Consider the following 15,931-nt stretch of genomic DNA (forward strand, 5'->3'; position numbering starts at 1 on the left):
AGAGTTGGGGCCTCACGGGGCGCGAGGCATGGCGGTGGAGGGTGGCAGCGAGTGTTGAGGAGAGGAGGGCGCTACGACTCTACTCCATATGTATTAGAGCAGCATCGAGGTTGGCCTCAATGCGGTGCAATGCCGCCCGTCAAGGGGCGGGAGATTCGCTACTTCATGCGCTTGGCAGGCACACAGCCATCCACATCCACATCCCCACTACCGCCCATTCCGCCCAGGCCTTGGTCTCGCATTCACATTCGTTGGCCGGCCCGTTTCCTTTTGACTCCACCATGGCCGCCACCTGCTCTTCTGCCCGAATGTATTGTTCTTGTGCACTTGCTCAGCGCTGCGGCTGCAACTCCGACGACGCGTCATTCTCTTCACGCCAAAGCTGACCATCATGAGCGCACGACCAACTTACTCGCAGCCTCAGATAGCCCGGTATTTCGATCGGCTCAAGCTACCGCAGGAACAGCGCCGATATCGCGTGGCCGGCCTGCCTGACGCCGACATCTTGAACTACCTGACGCTGCTCCAGAAGCTGCATCTTGCAGAGATTCCCTTTGAGAACTTCGCGCTGCACTACTCAACCCACCACTCAGTGTCTGTGCACCCGGAGCAGCTGTTCAACAAGATCATCGGCGACAATAATGGCCGCGGTGGCTACTGCATGGAAAACAACTGCCTTTTCGGCACCCTGCTAACCTCGCTCGGATTCACCCTCTACTCGGGCGCCGGTCGAGTCTTCGAAGGCACCAGCTCGGGGGGTTGGATGCACTACATCAACTTTGTCACCATTGGCGATATCAAGTACCATGTTGACGTTGGCTTTGGCGGCGATGGTCCGATTGCGCCCATGCCTCTGGATCCCACAGGCACGGTGCAGAAGCACATTCAGCCTGCGTCGGCTCGCCTCCAATGGCGCAATATCCCCGGTAACGTGGACCCTAACCAGCGTGTTTGGGTCTACGAGTACCGGAGGAGCGATGCCAGCGACTGGGAAATGAAGTACGCGTATTCCGAGCTCGAGTTCCAGCCGCAGGACTATGTCGCCATGAACTATTTCACCAGCACTAGCCGGCACATCTTTTTCACAAGCAAGATTATAGCACACAAGAATATTCTTGAAGACGGCGAGTTGATAGGCAAGATGAGTATGGTAGCTGCTACGCTGAAATGGAACATACACGGGGAGAAGACCAAGGAAATCGAGTTCAAGAGTGAAGCAGAGAGAGTTGAGGGGTTGGACAAGTACTTTGGCATCAAGCTCACCCAGGCAGAGCGCGACGGCATTGCTGGTATGCCTTCCGAGATTAAGTAGAAAAGAATTGATTGCTTAACATCTACCTGGTGCGTGTCGCTTGACATACTGCGTCGTGCGTGTACTAGAGAAGTATATAGGCCTAGAAGAATCGTTGCTCGCACTGGGGCGTGGTTAGCATCAACCTGAATGTATGTCGTCTGTCTCAGTACGTACCCTCCACGGGTTGTTGAGTTCGAAGCCGGCGGGGGCGACGGCCTGGTCGGTCTGGCCACGCATGAAGCCCGTCAGTCGGCGGTCGCGTTCCATCACTGGCGTCGTGTGAGTGCATGCATAGCATGAGGTCATGGTTGAGTGGAGTGGTACTTTGCTGTAGCCATGTTAGCAGCCGCTCGATGCGCTCTCAGCGCTCACAGTCCACAACTTACCCTGTCCCATGCATCGATACCCCGTCGCGTTCGCTTTCCACCGTTCTGAATCTCCTGGAGCTTTCCGACCGATACTGCGCTGAAGGCGAAGAACTGCAGCCCGGTTAGTCATCTCCCCCGCCCGCCGCAGCCCGGCGCCATTGACTCACGCCAGTCATGATAGCATAGGGCAGCAGAGCCTCGAACGGGACACCCATGATTGCGGTTGTGTATATGCAGTCGCAGTGGTGCTGTTGGGGTGGTGGTGGTTGTCAATGTCGTCGTCGTCGACTACGAAGCTAGGGCAGAGGTGCCGGCGTCGTCAACTGAGGATGCGGCCGTGCGTGTCTTGGCCTCCCCGACCTACGGGCAGAGAGAGAGCCACTTCAGACGACCAGAACGCTCCGCCCACGCCGTTTCCAGACGAGCTACAATTATTGCCAGTGTCGCGCCGACTCTCACTTTCATACGAACCACGGATCCCGATACCTTGACCTCGCCTCTCCGCGGAACAATTGCGCCCGCTGCCACTGCCCTCCTCCGGCTTCCCCACAGCACCCAACAACGCGACCACGAGCCCGCCACATCTCACTGCAATCACTGGCTGCCGGCGGGATTCCTGCCACGTCTGCTTCTATCCAAAGAAACGCGGTTGGGCGTCTCCCCGGCCCGCATCAACGCGCTGCAGTGCAGACACGACGCGTTCACCGGCCGCCGCTCCCACTAGCCTCCGAGGCTGCCACTACCCACCCATCCCATGTGTTAAGGCTCACACGACCCTCGGACTGCGACACTGGCGTTTCTAGCCTCAAAGGTGGCCTCTGCCGTCAACCTGGCCATGGCGGAGCTCATGGGTCAGACCGCGAGCAACACCGATCTGGACGACCTGGATGCTGATGGCGAATATGAGATGGATGATGTCGAGTACGCGCAGCCTCCTGCCGCCCAGCCCGCCCCCGACAACCACAGTCATACAACCGATGCTGAAGGCTCAGATGTGGATGCCGAGGGCGAAGAAGTCGACGACGACGAAGACGATGCTGAGCCAGTGGGCGATGTCAAGATAGCGCGTCGGGCGTCCGTTTCGGACGAGGAAGACGACTACGATGCCGAAGATGCCGCAAAAGAATCCTCGGATGCCAAGTCCAGCGACAGTGACGACTCAACAAACGCCGACTCTGAAGAAGAAAACCAGTGGCAGGGGAGCGAAGACGGCGACGAAGACGAGCTAGTCAAGTCGTCCAACCCCAATGTGTGCATGTCAGTATTGCTCTGGGCAATTCCAAGTCCGATAGTGTAGACTGACTCGCACCAGATACTGCAAACAAGACGAGGACAACGACCCCAGCCCAGACTTTGAAGAGTACCTCTCCTGTGCCGTGTGTGGAGACAATGGTGAGTGGTCCACTGCGAATGTTTGGCCTTGGTTTCGGTAGCTGACATATTGTCCCTGCAGCACATCGGCAATGCGCTCATGGCGCTAATACGCTTAGTCCCAATGACGGTATGCTCTCTTGTCACGCCCAATCTGGCTCCACTAACAAGTGCTAGATGCAAAGCGTTGGCGATGCGATCACTGCCTCGACAATTTTCCAACAGAGGAAGAGGAGGAGGCCCAGCCCCAACAGCCTGCAGCTCGTCGTAGGCATTCTTCCAACAAGCTTACCAAGGAGTTGCTCCCTTCACTGCGTGGTGTTGACCCAGCAGGCCATTCCATCTTCAAAGACTTGATCCTTCCAGATGAGCAACCAGACGGCCTCCGTTCGCTGCGGAAGCGCAAAACTTCCCATGGAGATGAGGCATCAACGCCTATGCCGTCACGGCAAACGAGGAAAAAGAGGAGACCATCTGAGGCCACTCACTCGGATGCGGCCCCATCAATACCTACAAACTCACCCAGACCGCCGTCGAGAAGCGTGCGAAGTGCTCGCAGCGCCATGGGTGATGGTCATGAAAGTGGGGGCGATGCAGAGCATACTGGATCAGACCGGGAAACCACCCGTTTACGACCAGCACGAGCGCGGCGTGGACAACCAAAAAGAACCGACAAGAGGCCACTCGCGTGGATCGAAGAAGCGCAAGGTCTCAGCTTGATTATTGCCTTCCATCTCAACAACGAAAAGGTCCAAAAGATTGTGACTTCGAAACCAAAGAAAAAGGCCCCGCTTACCATTGAACAAGAACGACAAGAGAGGCGGCGTGAGAGAGATCGAGAACGTCGCGAGAGAAATCGCCGTGCTGCACAGGCGGCGCGAGAATCACCAGAGGCCTCACACTACCCAGCTATACATCTTCAATACCCCACACCTTTTGCAGGTTTCATGGACAAGGAGACCGACGAGTCCAAGAGCAAGCCCTACGGCGGAGTGCTTTCCGAAGCTGATGCGGACACTTCCAAGACATACCCTACGCAAGCCGACCGGAAGCGCTTCGATGACGCTCGGATCAAGGCTGAGGAAGACTGGAAAGCCAAGCAGGCTGCTCTTTACCCACCTGAGCCGATACGGTCACACAAGCAAGCAGCTACTGCAAGCAAAATCAAGTGTGTTAATTTTGGCGGATGGGAGATCGACACTTGGCATGCTGCTCCCTACCCGGAGGAGTATAGTAAGAACAGGGTGCTTTACATTTGCGAGTTCTGTCTCAAGTACATGAATTCCGACTATGTCGCGTGGCGACACAAGGTGCATACATCCCTGTTACTATCCTAGCATTACTAACGAACCTAGCTCAAATGCCCAGCAAAACACCCTCCTGGCGACGAGATATACCGCGACGGCAAGTACTCTTTCTTCGAAGTCGACGGCAGAAAGAACCCTGTATACTGCCAAAACCTCTGCCTGCTTGCCAAACTCTTTCTAGGCTCTAAAACGTTATACTACGACGTTGAGCCTTTCCTGTTCTATGTCATGACAGAGAACGACCAGTTCGGCTGTCATTTTGTCGGCTACTTTTCCAAAGAAAAACGACCAAGCTCACTCAACAACGTCTCGTGTATCCTTGTGCTGCCCATTCACCAGCGCAAAGGTTACGGGCAGTATCTGATTGAGTTTTCCTACCTACTCACCCGTGTTGAGCGCAAAACTGGCAGCCCTGAGAAACCTCTGAGTGACATGGGTCTTGTAAGTTACCGCAAGTACTGGCGACTTGTGCTATGTGAGGAGCTACTGCAAAAAAAACAACCAATCAGCATATCAGCCATATCCGACCGCACGGGCATGACTGCAGACGACATTATATCCGCACTGGAGGGCTTGCGGGCTCTGGTCCGCGACCCTGTCACTAAAAAGTACGCACTACGGCTCGATCTGGAGTACTTCAAGTCCTACATTGAAAAGTGCAACGCCGCAAGTAATCCCAAGATTAATCCTGAATGTCTTGTTTGGACTCCGTACGTTATGGGTCGACTCGGTCAGTATGAGGATGGTCCAGCTCTGCAGACAGTCCAACAGCGTGACGAAGGCGAAGAGAAGCCCGCAGCAGAAGAGGGCGTACAGATGGATGTTGCAAAGACGAATGGCAACGGTGGAGACATTGAACCCTTCCCACCTGCTCCTGCACATGCGCTCGCTGCCGAAGATTCGACTAACGGCGGCTCCCCTGCTCCCGGAACACCCCTCGCAAACGGATCTACAATCGCTCTAGCAGGTTCACACATGGAGGAACCTGCCATCCCACCAACCCGCTACGAAATCTTCCCACCCATCCCCGGCCAACCCGCTCAGAAACGGCGTCCAGGCCGCCCATTCGGGTCGCGCCGACGAACCAGCACACCAAACCGCATCCGCAACACCCCCATGACGATCCACACCGCGCCCGTCTCGAAAATCCAACTCTCCCCCAGCCGCGGCGCAAAAGCCCAAATGTCGCCCTCAGCCAATGGAGGCGTCCTCACCCCCGGCACCGTATCTCTGCGCCGCACCCGCAGCCGCCTCGGCGAAACCGTCACAAACGGCGACGAAGTCGAGCACGATGCCTCGCGCGGTGGCGGCGCCGTAAAACCTCTTACGCCCAATGGCGGTCGGCGCAGTACACGTAGCTCGGCCAGCTCGTCCCGTGCGAGCTTCGATCTCAAGAGGAAAGGGCGCGAAGTACCAATTCATGAGGAAGACGAAGAGGATGAGGATGAAGATGCAGAAGGAGAAGAAGAGGAGGAGGAGGGGGAAATGGAACGGCATGAGGAAGAGGAGGAGGAGGAGGAAGAGGATGTGGATGGTGAGTATGATGAGGATGAGGGGTTGATGGATATTGATGCGGAGGGAGAGGATGATGATGATGTTGTCATGGGGGGTGCGTGATTCCTCTTGTTTGTTCTTCTTTTCTATATTCCCCCTGTCGCTTCTTCTTACTTGTGAGTGTTTGTCACATTCTCTTCTCTCCGTGCTTGGGCATCAGGTAGAGATGGGAATGATTGTCTTTTTCTTTTCTGATAGTCCGTTATCGAGTTGGGCGAAGAGGGAAGGGAATAACAGTTATCCCTTTGTTTTTCCCCTCTCTCCTATCTCTTTTGCTTTTTTTTTGTGGTTTCGCTTGTACCACTATTCTTACTCATCTTGTCCTGTTTTATTTTGCTTCTGCGCTTTTTTTTGCCAACTTGTACGGCATTTAGTTGGAGATGATACCTTGGGAACTTGTCATGGGAATGATTGGAGTATTGGGGGGTTCCTTCTTTTTTGCGCGCGTGTGTGTACGTGTGGATAGATGTGTGAGGAATTTTCGATATGGTTTTTTGCCATTTTTGATTATTTTTTGCATAACGTCGAAATAACTAAAGAGTCTTTTAAACCAGCGGCGTGACTAGAAACTCTAGTGCTTGTGCGTTGTTTTTGACTTGGGTTTGTGCGAGGAGTGAGAAGTGGGGATGTGGTGATGGATGGGTCTCTTCCCCTTTCTTTGCTGACAAAGACAAGGTCGGATTAACTAACTAACTAACTACGAGGACGTAGTGGGAAGTTATACTTGGCGCAGTTTATCCGACTACTCTTCCTCATCCGGCATCAACACCAATTCTTTCCGCCTCGCTGCGCAAATTTCCATCTGAGAGCATACAAGAAAGGGGGAGGGAGAAGATCGACAAGACAATATAGTCCATGTCACGTGTACACAATATCGCAGCAGAGAACCGACTTTTCTTGTAAATCCCCAAACACCCCAAGTACACCACCATGATCACCACCCAAACCCCATCGCCGTCACCATAACTCTTCCACATGAACCAAGTCAAACGCATCATTTGAAAAAAATAGTTGAATTACATCTAATGCTCCATCATATCGCATCGCACCCAAGATCCCACACGCGTTACACGAAAAAAAAACAAAATCCAATCGCTAAACCCATTTCAGTTTCGCCATGAAAAAAAAGTGTGTCATCGAACATGCTACACGCTCATTGCCCATATCAGTAATAACCCTCTCTCTCTCACACACACACATTCCCCACAAACCAATGCCAAAAGTTCCCAAAACGAAAGAAAAGAGAGAGAGAGAGAAGAGATTATACACCCCTCCCCCCCCAAACCCCCCAGCCACAATCCTCAAAAAAATACGCACGCCGACTCCTCTCCCACGTTATTTTGAAATCCCCCTCCCCCATCCCCCTGCTGCAATAACTGAAAGTGTGTGTGTGTGTGTGTGTGTGCTCCGTTTTCCTCATCCCATATATCCATCCATCCATGAACTACCCCCGTTCCTCTTTTACGACCCCATAAAAGACGGATCATATGCTAAATTCCACGCATAACTCGTATCGTGTCTGACCGGCGCCTGCAAGCCCTGATTCTGCAGAGTCTGGCCTTGCAACCCTTGTGATTGTAGATACGGCGTGTTAACAAACGGACTGACGTTTTGGTAAAAGCCCGACATGAGACTCGAGGGGTTGGCGCTCTCGACGCTATCTTCACGGCGTTTCTTGGCGAGCGGTTGTTGTTGTTGCTGTTGCTGCGACTGATCGCTCGTAAGGTCGCCGCTGCCGCTGATACTCCGTTTGTTGCTCATCATGCCGCGGGCTTCTTTGCGGAGGCGCAAGCGCACGCCTTGGTCTGAGAAGGCGCGGGAGAGGTAGGTGGATTCTTCTAGCCCTTTAAAGTCTTTCGGGAGGACAACGTTGAATTTGTCGGATAAGACGTGGCCGAGGCATTGGTATGTGCCGTATTCTGGGGGGTCGAGGGCGGCGCCTTGGTAGCGCTCGAGATCTTTATGTTGTTCGAGGTCGGAGAGGGTGAAGTAGGAGGGTTGGAGTTCGTAGAGGGTGAAGCGGAGGCGGTAGGTGCCTTGGACTTTGATGGAGATGTCACCGAAGATGAAGAAGGCACCGTCTTTGTTGTTAACGTCTTTGAGGCGGTGGAGCGATGAGACGAGCGTGCCGGCTAGGACGTCAAAGGGTGTGCCTTCGATTGGTTCGTCCTTGTCGTGCTTGTAAAGGGAGACGCTGACGAAGAGGTAGGGGTTTTGCAGGAATTGTTGGCTGGGGTCTATATCTGAGCTCACTTTGAGTTCGAGCATGGGTGGTGGATCAAGTGGCTTCCTGAACTTCTCCTTGCCCTTGACAGTGACAAGAGCCTCTTTGGGCTGTTGCCGTACAGACAGGAAGCATGATGATGGACTCAGTGCGCCTGATGTTGTTGTGTTTGTGATGGGGAGCGAGTATATCGGCGACGGTGTGGGGACTTGGGTTTGTTGATATGGGACATAGGCTCGTTGTGATGGATATGATGCTTGCAGTGAGTAATTATAAGAGAACGCCATTGTCGTGGCAGCGTGGTCGCGAACGGGGTTCTAGAACAGGCTTCGTCTATGGTTGTGTCGGTGGCAGTTGCAATGGTAGTGGTAGTAATGGGGTTTGTTGTGGTAGTGGTCAAGGTAGTGGCTACTCTTCGTGGGTGTGGTTGTCGAGGTGCTGTGGTTGTGGCTATGAAGCTGGTGTGCAAGTGTTCTATGGTAGTGCAGCCGACCTGGGCTGTGGTTGAAGGCAATGGCGACCTATATAGTGCCCCAGAATATTGAGAACAGGCGAATTTGATGATGTATCGATAGACGGTAGCGAACGTTGAGGTAATAATCCAAGGGGTCGGGCCAATGGAACAAAGGGCAGTGCAAGGTCGATAAGCCGACTGGTAATGGTGAACGTTGGTATGAGCCGTAAAGGGACAGTTCGCATGGGCGCTACGCCTATCAGAGCCCTCTGTTTGTAGGGCAGAGGTGCGGAATGGTGCTGCCTGACCTGGAAAGTCCAGTCGAAGAGAGGTAAAGTGCCGTTGCCCAATGTGATGATTTCTGCACTGCCGGTTTTGGATCTGAGGTGCACCACTGGGGAGCCTCGTTATGGTAATGGTTTGGGCGGCAGTGGGAACGGTGGTCTGCCTGTTCAGTGGGACCCAACTAGAGGCCCGTTGGCGCCTGCGAGGGATGACTCCACACCCAACGGCAATATCCAAGTCGGAAATGGCGCAGCTATTGGGAGCAGCAGCAGCAGCAGCAGCAATAGTAGTAGTACTAGTAGTACTAGTAGTAGTAATGGTAGTACTAGTAGTAGTAATGGTAGTACTAGTAGTAGTAATGGTAGTAGTAGTAGCAGCAGCAGCAGTCTGAGTTGCGCCTGTGATGATAAGTATTCGCAGTCTGCGCTCCTTCATGTATTGTAATGACAAAGTCTTTTTCCACAATACATAGCACCTAGGTACAAGTACAAGGTGGAGGTGGTAGCAGGCAAAAAGCTACTCAAAGGGGATAAGAGGCAAAGGGTCCTCTTGTGGTGGCAGCGAACCGTGGTAGAGAGGTAATTGGTGTAATTCCGATCGTAGCCACGGACACGGCCGCTTTTCAACGGCGTCGAAGGGGGGGAAATAGGGCTACGCTGGTGGACCAAGTCAGAAGCGATGGCGAACCGGGGAAAGAGCGTTTGGGCAGTGTGGGATGAGTTGTAAAGGCGAGCAATGGAAGACTGAAATACACAGCTTTGAGAAGAGTGAGGTCTGATAGCTCGAGAAGAAGCAACGTACAAAGGTAGTGCATGCAGTAGGAGAGCTGGCAAGCGTACTTTGAAGCGTCCGTCAGAATCGGGGCTCCTCTACAGACGTCGTACGGGTCCGTGGCGGCTTTGCTAATGATTCGCTACGCAGGCTCTAGTCTCTGGGAGCAACTTGTGCCGAGCGCGGCCGATCAAGGTTGTAGGGTCCTTGACTAACGTGCGTGCTAAGGGAATGAACAAAGGCGGCGTGGATCATGCGAACAAGCTCTAGTGTAGCCAATGGCAAGAGTGTCTGGGGGTATTACTTCTTTTGTAGCCACGGTTACATCCAAGACTAGTATCTTTCGCTTGTTGACCAAGTGTCGGTGGATCCCGCTGCTGCTGCCCGTGAGAAACCCCTGAAAGTAGTGATGATGTGTTGGATGTGCGGTGGACCGTCTTGGAATGGACCGGTTGGACGGTACAGTGGAAAACGAATGTGCTCTGGGTGATGACGGAGTGGGAGCATGCAACGAGGACGAGGTGGGAGGGCTGGCCAGGTGGTATGCGCATGTGCAAGCGTGCGGATAACGGTTGGACAGAAGAAAACGAGCGACAAAGATGGACTGGGGCAGGGGCAATAGCTGTCTTGGGAGGGCAGCAGCAGCGCTGGACGTCGAGAAGCACTTTTGAATAAAGTCGCGGATTCAGCAGGTGTTGTTTTGCAGCTTGGTTGCAGCACCAGCCCGTCTGTGCTATCAGTTCCGAGCGAGGGTGTTCCATGCAGCCGAGCGATGAAAGACTAGGACAGCACAGACGGCGCAGCGGCAGGACCTGAGTAGCAAGGAAAGGCCTGGCAGTGCTTGGATCCAACGGTCATCCCAGGTTTGGGCAAGGCAGGGCACTGTCGACGGATATTGAACGAGGGCCCCGGTTGCGTGCGGCGGGAGAGCCCCACGCTCGTAAGCTGGTAAACACCCAGAGCAGGAACACGGGATTTAGCCATCTGGAACACTTTAATTGACGAGGCTACATATAAACTCCCGTTCGACGCCCAATATATCGCCATGTGGCCGTCAGCCAGGCCTTGATGCGCGGCAGTTGGAGACGACAGACGCGACCAAGGCCAGCAATGACTGCGGCCGGGCGAGTACACACGACGAGTGCTGAACACGTCCCCAGGCACAGTACGTCGACAAGGCCGAGGAGGGCCTGATGGCAGCCCCCGGTACGTGCCTTTTTTGCCTCGAGGCTCCAAGAGTGACAGACGGGCGGAGGCTAGCACACGGCGACACAATGATGATGGCGTTTCACAGCACATGACGGTACACAGGCACACGGACACATGGCGACATGGTAGGCGGGAGCAGACTACCTGTCGTCAATGAAGCGGCCGGGGAACGCACAGAGAGCAGTGCAGGGAGCGGTGGGTATTGAGCGGCTGAGGCGCATGGGCAGCGAAAAGGCCCAGCCAGCAATGACGCACGGCGGGTGCAGCCAACGACCTCAATAAAACAGCAGCACGAAGCTGGGGCTACTTGGGCGGGGGAGCAGAGGAATTGTCTTGTGTAGAGGAGGCGGCCGTCAAAGAGAAGTGGGGAGGGATGATCGCCATGGAGCATTTGGGTGGCTGGGATGTTAGCAGGGATGGGGGGTGATGTGCAAGCGAAAGACTGCCAGTCGCGCCGTTCGAGTGGCCCAAGGAAATTCTACGACGTTGCACTGTGTGGCCCGCACCCCCGTTCACCATCCCTTTAGCCACCAGGCCGACCAGCAAATGAGCCTGCTAGCTCGGCAGCCTTCCTCTCTGACAGCAGCACTAGATGTCGCCATGGCCCTAGGCGCCCTCTGCCCGGGAACTGCATCGCCACGCCTGATCGTCCATGGCCATGTACCATCTCCGCCATCTGCATCCTCGCCATCGCCCGCAGTGCCTGGGCCACCACCGCCGCCTGTGCTCACGTGGTTGGCGCTTTCACCCTCCGTGCGCTCCTTGGCCGCCCCCCGCGCAGTTCCCGCCAAGCACATGACCGCCCCCCCCCTTCCCGCGCCATTGCCGCTCTCCATATGTCGCCAATATTATCCCAACACCCGCCTTGTATGCGCTTAATTTACTTTTTCGCCTGCTATTAACCCATATCCACCGCTGCACAATACCGACAAGTCTCCACCGACCACCCTCCGCCCATGACGCCCACCAATTCGTACAATGCTCATGTACTGGCCATCCATGACAAGACACGAGCTCCAAAACGCGCACGTTTGCACCAAGCATCGCACAGATGGATAGTTGTCCCGCTTTGGCATCCATGAACACATCCATCTGGTCCCACAATCCGTCACTGACGCCCATATTCCCCTCTTCAAGCCAAAAACTTTACTCCGCTCCAAAAACCAATCTGGACCGGCTTCGGCTTCGGCTTCTCGAGCTCGCTTTGACAAATCTGCTGGCCAATCCCGCCCCTTTGAACCTATGTGGGGTCACTGAATGAGTGTAGCTTGCACTTACATGCTGTACTTGCTATAGGAGCCTTGGAAGCCTCTCTTCTCCTGCGTCCCATCTGCTCGTATGCTAGCAGTGCTCGGCCCTCACACGCAAACCGGTGACTCCAGCTTGAAACATGCAACCGTGTGCAGTACTTGGACTTGGACTATGCCGTACACAGCAAATGTGCCTCATGCGTCCACGCTTATGCCGCCCTCGTAACTGCCGCACTGTCCGGAGAGATGAGAAATCAAAACGAGCAATTTTGCACTAGCAACCACGGCAGCACCGCGTGATGAACATGCTGCGCTGTTTACTGCACCTACACTTGTCGTGCATCTGAGCTAACAGGTCAGTGACATCAATCGACCTCAAGTTTACGGTCAAACATGTACCTCGAAGTACTTTTTTCCACACTACCAAAAGACTGTAGGGGGAAGTGTCTATCTTGATGTGAAACTCGACGACAACTAGTCATGCCACAGCTCCGTACTACTACCTCTGCCTGGGAAAGACGGCGCTCGTAGCCTCATGCACCTCACTGAGTCTTGGCAAGATAACATTTGACATGTAGGTACGTACTGCGGCCTACTCGGCACGTCATTCGTGCAAAGCCCAAATTTGTGGGCTGTACCAGACTCAGGACAAGCTCCCACAACGTAATCACAGCCCACAACGTTTCAGCTCGCCCATTGTCCATAGATTACTGTCACACCTTTTTCCTGTGGCAAGAAGGTACCGCGTGACAAGTACTATCAGGCAGTCTTCACTACGCCTCCTCACATCCTGCTCTAGATCCAGCTCATCGGCCGATGCAAGACCTTCTCGACTCGCTGTGGGTCATGCAACGGAGCCGAGAAGCTTTGGTAAATGAAGGTAGAGTACACGCACATTGTCACTGGCTCCACGCCAAAATATCCATGATCCCGGGAACAAAGAACAAGATGCAGCAGGCGGCCTCGACACCGGTTCTCAGGCCCTACCACTCGATTGGCTCTGAAGGGTTTCCGGAGATACCGTAGGCCCAGTTTCCTCGGAGCTGCCTACGCTAGCTGGACTAGACGGGGGAGGGGTGCTGGGCTGAAGGTAAGGGAAGAAAATCTGAACTGATGGACTGTACGTACACGGAGACGCCGCCAAGTAAGCTGATAAGTAGACTGCATTGCATAAGCTCACGGCGAGTCACAATCACGAGACTGTTCAGAAAAAGGAGGCAAATACGAAAGACAGTCTCAGTTGCTCTGTACAGCTACGTAAAAATAACTCGAATGGCTAGCTGTAGTCATCTTGCCCTTTGCCCCAAGCACCAGCAAAGACTCGGCATACGATTGGCCACTGCCACCCCCCAACTCGATACCTCTCAACCACGGGTCAGGCTCCCAACGGCGTCGATTTGGGCCCGGCGTTGAAGCTCCAAGACCCGGAGTCCGCCGCGGGTGTGTGTGTGGCTTACACACCCTACTCTACTCACTCTCTCCCTGTGCTTTGCGTAGCTTGCCGCTGATCAACCATTTTTCTTTACTGCACGTGCGGCGGCGCAGCCACACTTGCTTGTGGGATCCCCATTGATGGTGGAGGAGGCCATCAGCGTCCAAACATGTTCGCTGCCCTCATGTCCCCGTGTGGCTACGTCAGCTTCTCGAGTCGTATCATGAATTTCTCACTCTGGGGCGGTGCAGTGTATGAGTCGGACTGCTCGATGCCTGTGTCATCTACAATCGTGGTGCGGTAGTTTGAGTATAGGGCCGCGACTATGTACTTCATTTCTGTGTCCACGTCAGCATATTGCGTTACCTACTCAGCTTACGAAGCTAATAGGAATTCAAAGTCACTTTCTCCCTCCTTTCCTCCTTGTGTGGCTATGAAGAGGGGGAAAGGGGGGATACGTGACTAGTAGATACTTACGGTACACTGCCAAATGACTTCCCACACACATTCGACCACCACTAGTACACACAGTGTAAGCGTAAGCCAGCTCCGATTACGTCAAAGGAAACCAAACAACCAAAAACAGGGTCATACTAACCTGCCGAATGCCCAAAACCATCGGCTCTCCATGTCCCTCCGCTTTTCGTCGGCCACCTTGTCGAGTCCCAACCAGCGATCTGGTCGCCATTCACTTGCACACTCGTATACGTCGTCGTTCAGATGCAGCAGGCCCGCGCTGGCGCTCACCCTGACTCCGCCCGGAACATGGTACGATGTCTCGTCTGTTGGGCCAAGCCGGCAGCCTTGCGGGGGCGTGAAACGCGGTTGTGGGCCGGGAATCGCAGAGTGAAGACGCAGGGTTTCCCATATGACGGAATGTAGCAACGGAAGGGCATCGACGGCCTTCGGGTCGGGCAGATTGGGTGCTGAGGATACTGCCAGGCGGGGAGATAGGCCGAGGAGCTCGTCCTGGAGACGAGTCTGAATATCTGGGTGCTTGGATAGCTCGTGGACGACGTAGTTGAGCGTTATAGCAGAGGTGTCGAAACCCGCGGCCAGATGATCCAGGACTTCACTTGCCATGGCGGTAGGATCCGACATACTACCCGAACTCTTACTTGCTTCCTTTGCCATGCTGCTCTGCAGCTGCTGATAGACTACAGGCCGGTCCTCGACCCCTGCGGCGGCGACGCCAGCATCCAGCACACGCACAGCCTCATCGCACATTTTGGTCACCCATCCCTCGATCTTGCCATTTGCCTCGTCGACCCATTTGGGTGAGAAGCGGTAGCCCAGCCATCTCTCTGCCAGGCTAGTCAGGAGCGGGAACTCTTGCGGCCAAAAGTTGAAGGATCGCCGTGAGTAGTATAGATCCAAGAACCAGGCGAGTTGCTGGGGGTCCTGGATTAGGTTCGACCCTGCTCGCTGTCCGAAGATGTAGGACGTCACAATATCCATTGTTGTCGCACTGAGCAGTGCGTAGATGTTCAAAACTCCGTTTTCGGGTCCCGTGCATACGGACTCTAGATATGGCAGGAAGCGCTTGTACATGATTGTCGATGCCTGTATGAGCAGCGATTCACTAGCAAGAACATGCGACTTGCTGTAGATGTTGCTCAGCATGCGCTTTCTCTGCGAATGCAGCCTATTACCGCCCGTGGAAAACATGTTGCCGGTTCTGCCAATTCACGCGTCAATGCCCGCTAAAAACCATGTGTGCTATTGTTTTTTCTTCAAGTCTCAAACAGGGCAGTTCATTGCTCACCCGCTATAGTTTGTAAAAAACGAATACCAATTATACCCGTTTTTCGCATTGACTTTTTCGAATCCCCCGCCGTAGACATCGCGGATACCGCCCTTGACGCAATTGATACTGATTTCTTCGGGGCCCAAACACACAATTGGGCCCAGTCTTGCATGTGCCTCTTTCAGCGTCGCATTCTCAATGTGTCTCCAGCGCACCCAGGCTATCCACAGCGACGACACGTGCGCCGTGGGATGCGCAGCGGGGATCTTCCGCAGCGGATTGCGAACGTACGCCACGAGCACGTGGATGACAACGAGAGCCGGGAGCAAGACGGCCGGCGCAAGCAACGACGATGCTTCAATCATGGTATGGTGATCTATCGAATTTTCGCGTTCGGTTCGTTTAAGTAAAACAATGAACGAAAGAAAAAAAAAGAGAAGAAGTCCGCGCACTCAAAACGTTCCTTGATTTCTTCGCATTGGCAAAAAAGAAACAAGTTCGTTAGCAGAGAGGTGTAGCCCCTCTAGTTACCTTACTTACCTACGCAAAGCTTAGCTTTAGCTCCGATATCGCCAACCTTTCTTTTGTTCGTTCTTCCTTTTACCGACCGACGCAGGAACAAATGCGCGTGCACCACTCGCAAGGACCCGAGAGTATCCAAAAAA

General features: G+C 54.1%; 7 protein-coding genes across 7 annotated transcripts; 3 read left to right on the top strand and 4 right to left on the bottom strand.

Annotated features, from left to right (window-relative positions):
• The first annotated feature begins 192 nt into the window (after positions 1-192).
• Positions 193-1,734, top strand: COCSADRAFT_32905 (uncharacterized protein). Its single transcript, XM_007697211.1, has 3 exons — positions 193-1,415; positions 1,469-1,622; positions 1,681-1,734. The coding sequence occupies exon 1, from the start codon at positions 392-394 to the stop codon at positions 1,310-1,312; it is 921 nt and encodes a 306-aa protein (XP_007695401.1). The 5' UTR covers positions 193-391; the 3' UTR covers positions 1,313-1,415; positions 1,469-1,622; positions 1,681-1,734.
• Positions 1,735-2,325: 591 nt separating this feature from the next.
• Positions 2,326-6,179, top strand: COCSADRAFT_266988 (uncharacterized protein). The gene is made up of 5 exons (XM_007697503.1): positions 2,326-2,919; positions 2,975-3,054; positions 3,116-3,163; positions 3,211-4,343; positions 4,389-6,179. Exons 1-5 carry the CDS (start codon positions 2,498-2,500, stop codon positions 5,955-5,957), a joined length of 3,252 nt encoding a protein of 1,083 aa, XP_007695693.1. The 5' UTR covers positions 2,326-2,497; the 3' UTR covers positions 5,958-6,179.
• A 1,461-nt stretch (positions 6,180-7,640) lies between these two features.
• On the bottom strand, positions 7,641-8,327 carry COCSADRAFT_62627 (uncharacterized protein; the record flags this gene model as incomplete). The annotated part of the gene is made up of 1 exon (XM_007697459.1): positions 7,641-8,327. A coding segment is annotated over one exon (687 nt), but the record flags the coding sequence as incomplete, so codon positions are not given.
• Positions 8,328-8,665: 338 nt separating this feature from the next.
• Positions 8,666-9,390, top strand: COCSADRAFT_267014 (uncharacterized protein). Its single transcript, XM_007697504.1, has one exon. It carries the CDS (start codon positions 8,927-8,929, stop codon positions 9,299-9,301), a length of 375 nt encoding a protein of 124 aa, XP_007695694.1. The 5' UTR covers positions 8,666-8,926; the 3' UTR covers positions 9,302-9,390.
• A 280-nt stretch (positions 9,391-9,670) lies between these two features.
• On the bottom strand, positions 9,671-10,413 carry COCSADRAFT_267024 (uncharacterized protein). The gene has a single exon (XM_007697505.1). The coding sequence runs from the start codon at positions 10,387-10,389 to the stop codon at positions 9,895-9,897; it is 495 nt and encodes a 164-aa protein (XP_007695695.1). The 5' UTR covers positions 10,390-10,413; the 3' UTR covers positions 9,671-9,894.
• Positions 10,414-13,717: 3,304 nt separating this feature from the next.
• COCSADRAFT_22438 (uncharacterized protein) lies at positions 13,718-15,187 on the bottom strand (the record flags this gene model as incomplete). The annotated part of the gene is made up of 3 exons (XM_007697165.1): positions 13,718-13,857; positions 13,997-14,037; positions 14,118-15,187. 3 exons carry the CDS (start codon positions 15,185-15,187, stop codon positions 13,718-13,720), a joined length of 1,251 nt encoding a protein of 416 aa, XP_007695355.1.
• Positions 15,188-15,280: 93 nt separating this feature from the next.
• COCSADRAFT_22439 (uncharacterized protein) lies at positions 15,281-15,631 on the bottom strand (the record flags this gene model as incomplete). The annotated part of the gene is made up of 1 exon (XM_007697166.1): positions 15,281-15,631. The coding sequence occupies one exon, from the start codon at positions 15,629-15,631 to the stop codon at positions 15,281-15,283; it is 351 nt and encodes a 116-aa protein (XP_007695356.1).
• Between the last annotated feature and the right edge of the window lie 300 nt (positions 15,632-15,931).

This window comes from Bipolaris sorokiniana (assembly GCF_000338995.1).
Source record: "Bipolaris sorokiniana ND90Pr unplaced genomic scaffold COCSAscaffold_2, whole genome shotgun sequence".
Taxonomy (NCBI): Eukaryota; Fungi; Ascomycota; class Dothideomycetes; order Pleosporales; family Pleosporaceae; genus Bipolaris; species Bipolaris sorokiniana.